Below are 14,539 nucleotides of genomic sequence, written 5' to 3'. Positions count from 1 at the left end.
AAAATAGAAATGTCATAACCGTTAATTACATAAACATTATTTGTTTGGCTTGGGAATTGAATCTCTTCAATAAAAAAAATAGGATGGTGTCAAGTATTTAATCTAATTATTTATTATTTTTTTATATTTATTTTTAGTTTTATTTATAAAATTAAAAGTAAATAATTATATTTTATTCTTTCAAATATTAAAAAAATTGAAAAAAATTCATTTTTATTTGGCTTGGACTCAGGCGTTAACCTTTGGTATCTTTAACAGGAGGAAGTTCCTACAAGAAATTACAATATCAAATTAAAGAAGTACATAAGCTATAGAAAGATTAAGTATTTATTTGGGTGTCATTATTTTAATAAAAAAGATTTTTTAATAAAAAAGATATATATTTTTTTAATGTAATTGATAAATTTTTAGTAATAAAAATAAAAATATTAACAATATAAAAAATATTTTTTTAAAAAAAATTATAATTTACATCTTTTTTTAAAAAAATAATATTTTATAATTATTGATAGACAAAAATATCTTTACTAAAATTTTAAAAAGATATCTTTTACCTCTTTTCTTTCATTGATGAATGTACTATATTGATATTCAAATCATGCAATATTTTAAGATAAAATCTTTAATGATTTAATGTAAAATATAATCATATATAAAAATAAAAAATATACTAGTATCAAAATATAAAAAAATAAAAAAATTTGGAATGATTCACAAATAAAAATAAAACATATTCATTTAGTTTTTGTAATATATAGGTTGAAAGGATAATATTTTTTAGTATTATTCTTCTACACACTCAACAACAAGTCATCAAGTTCTTTTATTTTATTCTTTCTTCTTCATATTGTTATTATTATTTGCTTTTTTTTCATATTGTTTTTGTCTTTAATTTATTTTTTTTATTTCTTTTACCCTTTTGTTATCCTTTTTTCATATTACTTTCATATTATTTCCATCTTTATATTAGTTTTTTATTTTTTTTTGTTATCATTTCGTTATTATTAATTTGTTATAATTTATGTTATTATTATTTACTTTACGTTATTAGTATTTGGTTTTTTATCATAGTATTTTATTTTTATTTAGTGTGTTATTATATTTACTGTTATTATTTACATTATAATTTGTTTTATTAATGTTATATATTATAAAATTTGATATAATTTATAATTTATATAGTATGCCTCCAAAATTAAATTCAAGAAGTTTTAGTCAAGTGAATATTAAATACGAGGATGCAACAACGAAGGAGAAGTAAAATCTATAAAAATAAAATAGGATGATTGGAATATTAAAATATTTTTTATTATCTGTATAGAAGAGATACAAAATGGTAATAGACTTGATAAATATTTCGACAAAATTGGTTGAAAGAATCTTTAAAAAAAATTGAGAGAGAGCAGGACTCCCATATGTACATAAAGAACTAAGAAATAGATGGAATGTTCTTAAATCTTATTTTCCAATTATCTATTTCTTAGTTGTCTATATACATATGGGAGTCATATTCTCTCTCTATTTTTTTATATTTTTTTAACCAATTTATTGAAATATTTATTAAGCCTATTACTATCTCGTATCTCTTCTACACATAAATAATTAAAAATATTTCAGTATTTCAATTATCCCATTTTATTTTTATAATTTCTACTTCTCTTTCATTTGTTACATCCTTGTTTTTAATATTCACTTGATTAGAACTTCTTCTTGAATTTAGTTTTAGAAGTATATTATATAAATTATAAATGATATCAAATTTTATAATATATAACGTTAATGAAATAAATTATAATGTAAATAAAAACAGTGAATATAATAACACACTAAATAAAAAAAAGTACTATGATAAAAAAAACCAAATAATAATAATGTAAAGTAAATAATAATAACGTAAATGATAACAAATTAAAAAATAAAAAACTAATATGAAGATGAAAACAATGTGAAAAAATTATAACAAAAGGGTAAAAGAAATAAAAAAATAAATTGAATACTGAAACAATAAAAAAAAAGCAAATAATAATAATAATAATATGAAAAAAAAAGAGTAAAATAAAAGAATCTGATCACTTGTTGAATGTGTAAAAAAATAATACAAAAAATAATATATATATATATATATATATATATATATATATATATATGACAAAAATTAAATGAATATGTTATATTTTTATTTGTGAATTTTTTTATTGAAAATTAAAAAATAAAATAAAGTTCAGCAACATTAAGATTACTTTTTTAGTTTTAAAATTTAAAAATACAAAGGGTAGTAGCTTGGCGTTTAAATGTCAGGAATGGTACACAGAGGGCGTTTAGCCACAAAGATTCTCCAATGTGACTTCTACTGGCTTACTCTCTATAAAAACTCCCAAGAATTTGTACGTAATTGTGACAATTGCCAGAAAACTGGTAATCTGCCTATAAATATTAGGATAATCTTATAAGCTCGCCTAACACTACTATATATATACGATTTGATCATCGATCTTATTATATTATGCATTAAGTTAAATTTTTAATCATTCCAAATTTTTTACTTTTTTATATTTTGATACTAGTATATTTTTTATTTTTATATATGATTATATTTTATATCAAATCATTAAAGATTTTATCTTATAATATTGCAACATTTGAATATTAATATAGTACATTCATCAATAAAAGAAAAGGGATAAAAGATATCTTTTCAAAATTTTAATAAGGATATTTTTATCTATCAATGATTACAAAACATCTTTTTTTTTAAAAGAAAAAAGATCTTTTAAAAAAAAGATGTAAATTGTAATTTCTCAAAAAAGATAATTTTTCAGTGTTTTTATTTTTACTACTAAAAACTTACCAAACACACTAAAAAATAATAAAAAAATTATTAAAAAAAAAGATATTTTTTATCAAAATAATAGAACCCAAACAAATATAAAAATCATTTAAAAAAGATTTTTTTTTTAAAAATGACGCCTAAACAAACTCTAAGTTATTGCGAATTCTAACTAAATATAAGAAGAAATCATCTTATTTTTTTTCTTTGTGATGTTTTCAATTTATGAAGCACGGACACTTCGTTGAGTTGCCGTGTCCGCGTATTGGACACATTTCGGACACGACACTCGTCGACACTCGTCTGACACACGTGTCTGCCGTGTCTAACCGTGTCTTAATAAAAAATAAAAATTCTTCTCTGGATACACTTGGACGCACCTAAATACCATCGCATGTCTACGTGTCCAGCCTTATTCTTAATATATATCGTTAAAATGAGTTTAGAAATAATATATATTATTATTTATTAAAACAAAAAATATTTTAAATACTTTTATATAGTTACAAAAAGACATTAAAAATAGTTAAAAAATTATTTTATATTTTAACAGCAATAAAATATCAAAAATTCATTGTAATTTATCTAAAAAAAATTTTATTCAATATATATGCCGTGTCCCGTGCCTTATAAAATTTTAAAATTTATGTGTCCGCGTATCCTGTATCGTATCGTGTTCTGTGTCTGTGTCAGTATCGTGCATCATAGTTTTCAATATTTTTTTTATACAACATCTTCTCTCACATGTCTTTTTTTTAGTTCCATTTAAAACGTATGCTTCACAACATCAATTGAGAAAATAAAATTGAAAAAATCTATTTCTACTGAATTTTGGATTTGCCTAAGTCTTTATGATACTACGAAACTAGGTTTTAGTAACCATGTAGTTTTGAGGTGATACTAGCAGAAAGTAACAACTTGATTTTCGGTGACCCACGTTAACCTGGTTCTGATTATTATGATCCTCCAAAGTCGTATCTTGGTGTGGGCTATGTAAGAGGATTGGGACATTGTTGAGTCACTTCTTATTGGACCGTGTAACGACTAACGAGCAAACAATGCTTGTAGATGATGATGTGTTTAGGTGCTTGAGTGACACTTGTGTCTGTTCTCTTTTCATAGCTTACAGTAAAAATACGAAGTTTCAGTTTTTGGTGGCCGAGGCATTGCTCCAATGGCCAATATGTTGGCCTCACAGAAGCCACATCTCAGGTTCGAATAGAACCTTTAGTGTGTGTGAGTGGGTGTGTGTGTTGTGTAACCTAGGATTGGGGGTTGTCCAATCCATCGACCAGAAAAAAAAAAAAAAGTTTCAGTTTTTGTCTCTATAAATGTATGATTAATTTATACTGTTAAAAGCTTTTAATGACATTTGAGTTTTTGTTTTATATTGGATCAAATAGAATGCATTCAGTTAGGCCTATAATAAACCTGTCCCTTCGTAGCTTTCTTAGGTTAGGATTAAGATTTATCTTCCACGTTAGAATTAGGAATTTGACAAGCGAACAAAATAAAGTCTTCCATGATTTTAAAAAAAAAATAAACAAAGATGCTACGAAAGGACAGGTTTATAGGTCCAACTGAATGCATTCTATTTGACCCAAGATAATACAAAAAACTTAGTGCCATTAAAACATAACAGTATAATTAATCCTAAATTTAAGAAAATAAAAAACTGAAATTTACAATGTTTTTACTTTTTACTGTAAAATATGAAAGAAAACAGAAATAACAGACACAGGTGTCACTCATACACCTAAACCACATTGTTCTATAAGTATGGATATTTTTCTTTTTTCATCCACACCATAGACATTCTCGTATATTTAAGCAAAATGTGAAAGTAAAGATATGATACTGAAGCAGAACGGTAATGTTTTGTACACGATTTCAAAATAAAGTGGTCGATATGATTTACTTCTGTGCCTCGGATAGTTTTCCTACATAAAACTAAAGGTTAAGAATGTGCAAGTAGGAAGGTCCCTGATATAGCAATCACTAGATGGTTAGTTCGACGAGTCGAAGTTCGTTACTGCGGTACTATCAGTAGTCATCATATCATAGAAATGAAAACACACTTTTGAACCCAAGATATGACTCTGCGTCCTTCATTTGGCATGCAGTTTCCAAAGTACAGTACTGTCTTGCTTCACTTAAACTAGACTCCACTTCCTTTGATTCTCCAGAAGAGCAGTGCTGCTTCTTACCACCGTCTACAAAGTATGCGGAGTCCAGTAACCTTTTTTTCTTCAACATCAAAACACTATCAGTTAGTACAAAATTGAAAGGTCAAATGTAACTGGTGCCTGACACAGCAATTTATGACTCTATCTATGCCATAGAAACATTTGATTTGTCATGTTTACCTCAGTACCAACTTGAACACCGGATGCATATTTTTCCGCTTCAACACTTCCCATAAATGAATTGAGAATGCTATCAGTGACCATGTCTGATGGATTTCTCTCTGTTGCAATACCAAGAGCAGCGTTCAGATGATTCTTCGAGAATAATTCTGTTTTCCAGATTACTGACTCCAGGCAATCAGGCTTATTAATCTGTGGAAAATTGTTAGATTTTCTCAATATATGGTCAAAAACTGTTTCTTCAGTTGGCATTGCATATGTTCTTGCTTCGGAATCAGGGAGGAAAACACCTACAGGAATAGAAAGGAAACAATGCTAACTCAACATAAGAAAAATACTGATTGTTAAATTGCATGCTAGTTAAGGTCTACCTGTTTCAACTATGTGGTTCATATCATTTGAGCTACCAGCTGAGTTTTGGTCATTTGAAGTGAGTTTAAGGTTGGCATCATTGCATTCTAACCTGCTGGGATCTGCAGGAAAATTAGTCTGATTTGTTTGAGGGACTTTTGCTGTGTCAGCATCATCCAGAACAAGTATGTCGTGACTGATGGCAGGTCTCTTCTCACGAGCATGATTTCTTGTAAGGACATCCAGTGGTGGACAGCGAATATTATCCAATGCAGCTAGGAGAGAAAAGTTTCTGGCCTTCTCTCGTATGTGGTCAAATACTGTTCTCTCAGTGATAATTTTGCAGTCATCATCTTCAACCTCAAGAGCATGCCCACCTTCAACACACCGAACAAGTAAAGGGAAGAATGCTTTTGACAATCGTAAAAGAAAATAACATTGTCTCTTGAGTAATACCTTCCTCTATCTCTTCCTCCAAGAGTTTGAAACTTGGACTGCAATAGGTAGTCATTTATACAAAAGCTATTAGGTCTTTCAACAAGGATTCTAGAGATATGGATTTGAAGAAAAAAATATCTTATGTCAGACATTTCAAGGAAAGATGACCAACATGGAATTATCTTCCTCCTTATCCTTGTTCAGAGTGGATAGCTTCTTCATTGGTATATCAGCTATAGTGATGTTGTCGTCTTCTATGACGTAAACCTCCTCGGGTGGAGGAAGAAAACCCTGCTTCTTGTTTCTTTTCGAAGGAACAACTGAAATTCCCGCTTTCACCATGTGAAGCTTTTCGTGAACATCAATGCCAACTGTATGTGGATATTAAAGTATCGAGTTATAAATTTCACAATTCAAATAAAATTATTGGAGAGAACTTACAATTCAGATAAATATTAAGCACATCTTACTATACTCCTCATATACAAAATCAGCCTTGATAGTCTGATTCCCTTGTGTGACAGGCACAAGAATTGTTGCACAGTACGGGCTTGAGCATGAAATAAGCAATAATCTTAGCTTAAAGTTTGTGTCGGGGGACTCAGAACATATACGGTAGGTAGTAGAAAGCAGTTAACTATTGGTAGTTAGTTATATTTGAGTGTTTAACCATCTTTCTTGAGGTTGAAGATGATGAATGCAAAATCATCACCAACAAAACAAATAGTAGGCATCATCATCACCATATATGAGGTCAGTGAGTAGGATATGACACTGACACTGTGCTTTAAACCTGGATGTAAAAATGTTTCCAAGGTTTTCTATAAATAAAAATGAATGCTTATTATATAAGAATTCATTTCATAAGGGTAATCTTTTAGTTCAGTTTTACACTGAAGATCCTTCATATGTCTATGGGTGAGTGGGTGTTCTAGAACACTCCACACGTCATTTGTTTTCTGTCCAGAATAACAGTCAAGGATTTAGTTTACGTACCTGGAAAATTGATCCACCCTGCAGCAGTAATTTTACGACCATTAAACTCTGATTAGACGAGGAACAAACTATTTGTACTCACAGGTTACCAAAACACATTGGAATCAAAAGCATCAAGGACTCATTCATAGAATTTTCTTATGTGGTTCACACTGATAATCATGAAAAGTTAATTAGTATGGCACCATCACCTTATTTTTTCATGAAAAAGAATGGTGTTGCCCTCCTCCAAACCAACAATCTGTGAGAAAAAAGTTTCACATGCTTATTTTAATTATTAGATTCTAGAACTCCTTTGGGGGAATCATTCAATAAACACACCATATCAGCATAATGTCGTTTAACTGACTGGGTTGTCTGTGATATCCTAGTCAACGTTACTACTAGCTTGAACTTTCCTTGTCTATTGCTTTCAGTTTCTGCAAGCTTAATTTCAACTTTTGGAGGTAGTGATAGTAGAGAATCTTTAATATGATTTCCAAATGGGTACTTTCGACCAGTTACTATCTCTATTCTTCTTGGATCAGCTTCAGCAAGGGCCTCAAATGATTTAATTCCCATTGAATGTAGTGCCTGAAACGAACATCTCAACAAGCAAATCATGCACTAAAAGGAAAGGCCACAAGTACCAGACACTATTATATTAATTAAGACAACACCAAAATAACAATCAATACAGATTACCTTTGCCGTAACCATCCCAATTCCAGGCAATTGTTTCAACAGGTATGGACTGTCATCCCAAAGTTTCTGATCAAGTGATTTGGCTAGAAGAGCTGAATTCACAGCTCCTTTGTAATTATGTTTGAAAATAAAATATTCTTTCATGCATTTTGCAATTCTACATCCATTTGAGCATATAGAATTCATATCCTGTAGCATCAAATTTGCTTAATAACTGGGCTTTAACTTTTGTAGGTCTGTAGCACAACATGCAGGAATTAAAATCTCACACCTGAATTAGAGATAGATCATGAACTGAAGGATCACCAGTTAAGCAGTCATTTGCCAAAATAAATATCTTTTCTTCTCTTGTTTGAATGCGTTTTTTCTTTTTCCCTCTATCTCCAAGAATATGAAAGCGAAGCCGTCCATCTTTATCAGCATTGATCTCATTTAAGAGCTTCTTCTCATTGCGTCTTAGCTGTATCCCTTCATTTTACGGGTACAACACTATATCAATACTTAATGAAGAAACATATTTGTATTAGACACTAAAACAGTTAATGAGAATATCCGCACAAGCAATTTCTTCTGCAGAGCAAATAACATGAAGTGCATCTTCTAGACAGCAGTTTTCAGGTGTCCTCATTATCTGTTTCATAGTATCAAATCTCAAATAATACTTTGTCATTAGCCTCCCAGGATCTGCAGTAGAAAAGGAAATATCAGCAACCAGTTTGGATTCTAATTTCTGTAAATATAGCATGATAATAAATTATACTTGAAGATAACATACCTAATGGGCTCAAGAGGAAACCATCTTCATCAATCTCTACCATTTGGTGCTGAGATAACTCGTTAACTTTCTTAACACAAATATCTAACATAACATAGCTTCAATAATTAATGAAGGGAAATAGGAGGAAAACAAAAACCTTGGAGAAAGAGAGGGATAAAAATAGAAAGCTATAAGCTCAACTGCAGGACAACAATTGCACCTTGAACATGCTTCACTAAACGATCACCAGAAATTCCTTTCTTAATTGAATAGTTCTCAGGGTTCTGCTTGCAGATAAAAATTTTCATCAGACCAAATTGGAGAAACTCCAAGATAAATCTAAAAGACATTCTTAATTACATACCTTTTTCATTCTAACATACAAGTATGAGCATTGCAACCACTCAATTGCTTTTGTAATATCAGTTACAGTCAGTTGAACTATTTCCGCAAGTAAATGTTCCGTCACACATGGAAGCAATCTATTTGAAGAAAATATCATAATGAGAAACCACCGTAAATGCAGTGTGTATACATAACAGGATCAACATGGCCATCATATCCTTCTTCAACTCAGAAAGAGGCTGCCTTACTGTGATTCCACTACTTCACATCCATTTAAGAGATTCTCATATAAATGAACCTGAAATAAAAAGAGTAAATTGAATTTTGGGAGAGTAAAAGTGAAAAAGCATTATATAGGACTGATCACTCAAAGGATTAAGAGGAGGAGGACAGTAAAAAATGCATGCGAATGTAGCTCGGTTCACCGTTTCCCTCCTTGTCATGATTATAACCAAGCCTGTATCATCAAATGGTGGTCGCCCTGCCCTTCCACACATCTGTGCAATAAAATTTTACCCCAAATTTATATTAGCAATCCAATAATGGGACAACATAACACTGAAAAATCCTCAAGAATTGACTTCCCCACCCTTACCATTTCTGGTAGCCAGTGAGATTGCATAAATAGAAAAAGGTAAAGATATCTTCTGGCTGTATCTGTTTGTGTTTTTCAAGTGCAACGATTATATGTCTGAGAAATCTCTATTATAAATGACTTTCTGAAACCAGCTACTAGTTGACATGTATAGATAGATATATGTTATTCCCTTCATTATTTAAAATATGAAATTTATTGGTCGTTTTGACAGGATAAATTCACTAAAATCTTATGCACATCTTAACCTATCCCATATAGTTAGTGACTAAATAAAATCTTGAAAATCGCAACAAATCCTGCATTGCAGGGAACAAACGACAAGTCCTTACTTCTATGATGATGACGTGCTTAAGTGGTTCAAATTAAGGAGAATCGATACTGCTGAAATTAATTTGTATGCTTTGCCATTTTTTAATATTATACACAGATAAGCCAAAATTATCAGAAATGTTAAGAAACAAACCTGCAATATTGTGGAGCGGTCATATTCCATATAGAGACCCTTTTCCTTGTTGCTGGACATAGTTAGATTTCATTAAATTGCTTGGGGAAAAAAATGCATCAATGAAGAGCATATTTCCATTTTTTAAAGAAAAACTGTAGTCATACAAGTGCTGTGTTGATTTAATAACAACTGTATGTGCTGGGAGGTTGATTCCATGGGCTAGTGTATTTGTGGTACAAAGTACTTGAATGTCACCCTTGAGAAAAAGGCCTTCCACAAGATTGCGATCTTTGTGGCAAAGCCCACCATTGTGATAACCAACTATATGTGAAGCAATTTCTAAATGTCAGACTTCTACTGTTAGTTTTCATGCATGGAACTGAATTGCTTTTTAGTATGATTGTTGTATCCAAAACAAGGTGCAGACTTCTGGCATACCCCCATAAAGAATATATGATTGCATTTGCTTGTCACTGCATGACAGAGAAGCCTCCCTCAGGCGATCTTGCTGCTCTCTGTTCCTAATAAATGGATTTGTCTGACCAAAAGTCATGACTATTTGAGAGAGTCGCTGAGCTGCTTCTTGTGCTCCTTTTCTCGTTGAACAAAATATAAGCGCAGATTTTCCTCTTGAGTATTGCATTAGAATATCTAAATGAGATTATAAAAAGAATGATAATTCTTTACCTTGTACAGAGATGTCAACAGCAGAAAACAAGTTACGAACTAAAACAAATTTGTTAAGCAGTAAGCTGAAGTATGCTTCCTTACCAAAAATATAGTTTTGAAGACGCTGCATGGAAGTATAAACAATAAAACTTAGAAACAGTGATAAGTTTATTTGGTTCAACGATTTCTTTTAAAATAGCACAGCACAGAGCAAACATTGAAGATTGATGTCATCTGAATTGTGTCAACTGGAAACAAACCTTCTCAAATAGAAAGTCATTCTTGGCTGGGGCATAGCCTGCACAAATTTAATAGTACAACAAATTTGCACTTGTCAAAATAACCTCAATGATTATGAGCCAAGACAATAACCACTATACATCACTTTTCCTAAAGAAAAACATATCTAAGTATCCAACTTCACTGTATAGATATGATAATATGATATGAAAAATACAGAACCGATAAAAAGTAAATTTATAGATGGCTACATTCTTTTTATTTGCATACCAAATACTTTGGTTGTCAGCTTTACTGGCCTCATTTCTTCCCCAAATCTGTGAGTATTCAAAAGAAAATAGTATTTTCTCTGGGTATTGCCTTTCAACATTATACAACACACTATCTTATGGATGTGGTGGTAAAACCTACCTTTTAATCCCTTGCTCAGGAACCTTAATCCACTCAGCTGCAACAGTATGTATATTATGTTAAAATTTTCCAACTTTTACGTTTACATATTATATTCGTAACTCTTGTGATGAAATCAATTAAAACAAAAATTACCTAGATCCTCAATATTTGGAATTGTGGCTGACACAGCAACCAAGCGCACCTGAGCAAGAGGATTTAGTTTCATTTTTGGATTGCAAGAAACGATCTTTATTCTACTAACAATCGCTTCCAACGCTGCTCCACGTGGATCATTCAACAGATGGACTTCATCAATAAGTAGAAGTGCGATGTCACTGAAAAAGCTTAAGCCACCACCTTCTATCCCATAACGTGACACTGCATCAAATTTCTATTCATACGAAAGGAAGTCAACTTCACCACTTGATAGCTGATATCTAGTGAACTATAAATATTCAGTTACCCTACTGCTTGTGCGTGTGTGAATATAACTCTGCATCGATCCAACTAAAGTTAAACAATACCAGGGAAAAGACCATGAAATGACATTATTTTTGAAAAGCCAATGAGGGAATCCTACCTTATGACACAAGAGTTAACTTCTCCAGTTCAGTTTTTTATCTCGTTCTTTTGGTTGTGGGGACAATATTAAAATACTTAAATCCAAGATAATATTGAGATCTATATCCATTTAATATTTTAAAGAAGAAAAGGCAAAGAAAGCTATAGAATGCGTGGTCTTGCACCTGGGTTTATATAACTTGCATCGACATACTGACCTCAGGAGTAGTCAGAATAATATCTGCCTCGTGAATGTTCCATGAAGTGTAAGATTCACTATCTCCAGTGAGCTCCAGGCAATTTATTCCCCATGGACCAAACTTGCGATTCCACTCACGGAGCTTCTCTTGTACTAAAGCCTTAGATGGGGCAATATAGACCTTGAAACAAAATATGAAATCATTGTTGCAGTAATTAGTTACGGAAACGACACTGTCGAAATGTTTAAAGTTGTAAACTTCATTATGATTCACCATGTGCGAAAGCTTGGCCCAATGTTTATGTTACAGTACAACAGGCTTTTTGTTGAAGAATTTGGAAAATGGTGCAAAAATGATAGGAGTCTTCTTCTCTTGCACAAATTAAATTACTCCTCACAAGGATTGCCATAATAAAGGTTTTCATTATTCACTGCTGATGCCCTTCAGGAAAGTAACTTACTGTTTTAAGGGACCCCTTTGAATGTATGAATCTTCCATCTGCAGAAATGAACCTGGAGAGAAGCCTCAAAACGCAAAGCTCAAATAGCACTGTTTTTCCACTCCCAGTTGGGGCCGAGATGATCATGTTTGCATCAGAGTGGAAACAGATAGGAAAGCATTCACTCTGAAGTGAATTAAAATACCTGCACTCCATTTAACATGAAAGCTCTTTATAGTAATCAAGAAAGCAATCCTTATGAGATCACTTCAGGTTCCGCTTATGTCCTAATCCTAGACAATCAGAGCTTTGAAAGTGTATGGATTTTATGTCATGTCAGAAATAAATTATGATCACATTTCTTTATCAAACCATGAATGATGGTCAAATGTGAAATACCACTGGCAATGATCAAATCAAAATGTAGGAGCTAAAGCTTCATAGTCTATGAACTTATGTTCAACAACATGTATCCTTCATATAGAAAAAAACACAATACCTGAAACTAAAACAAGAACGAAAAGGTGCTGGCAAATCGAACACCGACTTCAAAGAATATGTGTCCATGACAAAACGCTGAAGACAAACATAGGATGAGGGAGGGGAAAAAAAGAGAGCATTAGTATAAAATATAGAGATATACATAATTAAAGTAACATAACAATTCCAATATTGTAATATTGAACATTACATATCACCAATATTTATAACAGCTAATATTCAGCCAGTAGTGATATACAGTAAACATGCCAAACTTAGAGCAATATCGGGGGGAAAAAATAGCGACACAAAAGTCAACTCGAAAAACGTGAGAGAGAAAAATATCCAACCATTTCTGAGAAACCTAAAAATTTACATAAGATCCATTTTTAGAAATTATATTCAAATTGAATCCCATACTAAGTTACTAACGGATAACTAACGAGAAAATATTTAAAATAAAAGTCAATCGTGAAACGTAAATGCATGCCAGCAGAAACCAAGGGAGAAAAGTAGATGACACGAGTCGAAGAATATGATGAATCCAATTCATAATCTGGAATTATCCACTGTTCTAGGATACAGAGTCCATCGTAATCGTAATTTGCCCAAAAAGAAAATGGAAGATCGTGGATTTTGAGATCATACAGCATTGAAGTAAACAGCGGAATGCAAATTATGACATGAAAGCAACAAAGGAAAGGAGAAATGAGGTGCACGAAAGAAAAATTAAACAAACAAACAAAAACAGGGCAAAGAAAAACGATACTAGTTTTGTTCTTCAAGTTGAGAGGCAATAGGTTGCTCAATTTCGCGTTCTTGTGTGCGTTTCCGAAGTGAGGAAGTGGAAGGAACGAAGGAAAATCAGAGAGGAAGAACCGAAGAAGATTGATTCAACGAGCAAAATGCAGAACTAAACGAAGTCGAAAAGAAGTGGTATTTACTATTTATACCTCTGGTGAAGTCCTCTTGGCGGGATCACAACGGAACTTGTTCTCCCGGGCCCCTGCTCTATTTTATTTTTCCTTTTTTCTTCTTTAAAAAAATATAACATTTAATTTTCACGCGGATAATCTAAAATATTTTTAAAGACAATTAATTATGTTTTATTATCTAAATACATAATTTTAAAGTAGTGTTCAATTATTTGTCACAAATAATTCTTTTACTTTAAAAAAATTATACTTTTGTCTTTTAATTAAGATTTTTAAAATTTATTCACTTATGCTTATTCTCTAACTGTAGTTTTAAAATTAGGTCCGTTAAATATAACCGAACGACTTAAATCTTTCTAAATAAAAAATATTAGAGGATCGTCAAAAGTTATTATTTTTTATCACTAATTAATTATTAATATTTAAAAGTTAAAAAATATTAAATAATCATTAAAATTTATTTTTTATTATTAAGTAATTATTAATTTAATTTTTTTAGTTTAATTAGTAATTTAATATTTTTATCTTATATTTTAAATATTGATAGTAAATTAATGACAAAAAAATAAATTTTGATAGTTTTTTAGTATTTTTTTTAAAATATAAGATAAAATATATTATTAAATTATTTTTTTTTTGGTGACTATATTATTAAATTATTGAACTAAAATAATTGAATTAATAACTAAGTAATAATCGAAAATAATAAATTTTGATGATTTCTTAATATTTTTTAAATTAAAAATCGTTTAATAAAAGTTTTGGATTTTACAACCATAGCATACTAAATGATCAACTATCCGTCTATCCATTCC

The 14,539-nt window shown here is 30.9% G+C and overlaps 1 protein-coding gene across 2 annotated transcripts; it reads right to left on the bottom strand.

Moving 5' to 3' along the window:
- Positions 1 to 4,593: 4,593 nt before the first annotated feature.
- Positions 4,594 to 13,708, bottom strand: LOC112805857 (DExH-box ATP-dependent RNA helicase DExH17). Of its 2 annotated transcripts, none has more exons than XM_029287663.2 (29): positions 13,559 to 13,708; positions 12,809 to 12,885; positions 12,331 to 12,514; positions 11,889 to 12,050; positions 11,263 to 11,500; positions 11,128 to 11,164; positions 10,987 to 11,033; positions 10,737 to 10,774; positions 10,579 to 10,600; positions 10,246 to 10,458; positions 9,972 to 10,128; positions 9,826 to 9,877; positions 9,190 to 9,261; positions 9,013 to 9,062; positions 8,784 to 8,901; positions 8,640 to 8,703; positions 8,438 to 8,521; positions 8,221 to 8,346; positions 7,934 to 8,130; positions 7,663 to 7,851; positions 7,300 to 7,551; positions 7,170 to 7,219; positions 6,979 to 6,996; positions 6,453 to 6,532; positions 6,155 to 6,353; positions 6,001 to 6,038; positions 5,565 to 5,921; positions 5,194 to 5,483; positions 4,594 to 5,074 (listed from the first exon to the last, which is right to left on the bottom strand). In XM_029287663.2, the coding sequence occupies exons 2-29, from the start codon at positions 12,874 to 12,876 to the stop codon at positions 4,886 to 4,888; spliced, it is 3,591 nt and encodes a 1,196-aa protein (XP_029143496.1). In that variant the 5' UTR covers positions 12,877 to 12,885; positions 13,559 to 13,708; the 3' UTR covers positions 4,594 to 4,885. The 2 variants fall into 2 exon arrangements, with proteins under 2 accessions (XP_029143496.1, XP_072053606.1); XM_072197505.1 differs by having other exon boundaries at positions 4,891 to 5,066.
- Positions 13,709 to 14,539: the final 831 nt, after the last annotated feature.

The sequence above is a fragment of the Arachis hypogaea genome, chromosome 6 (genome assembly GCF_003086295.3).
Source record: "Arachis hypogaea cultivar Tifrunner chromosome 6, arahy.Tifrunner.gnm2.J5K5, whole genome shotgun sequence".
NCBI lineage: Eukaryota > Viridiplantae > Streptophyta > Magnoliopsida > Fabales > Fabaceae > Arachis > Arachis hypogaea.
This window is presented reverse-complemented; position numbering and strand designations above follow the sequence as displayed.

What these genes read in the sequence shown, in the direction of transcription:
- LOC112805857 (XM_029287663.2), bottom strand. Translation starts at nt 12,876, where the DNA reads ATGGACACATATTCTTTGAAGTCGGTGTTCGATTTGCCAGCACCTTTT. An exon ending in TCTTCAAAACTATATTTTTG is followed by an intron (nt 10,459 to 10,578) that starts GTAAGGAAGCAT and finishes AATCTCATTTAG; the next exon opens with ATATTCTAATGCAATACTCA. An exon ending in ATCATATATTCTTTATGGGG is followed by an intron (nt 10,129 to 10,245) that starts GTATGCCAGAAG and finishes CTTCACATATAG; the next exon opens with TTGGTTATCACAATGGTGGG.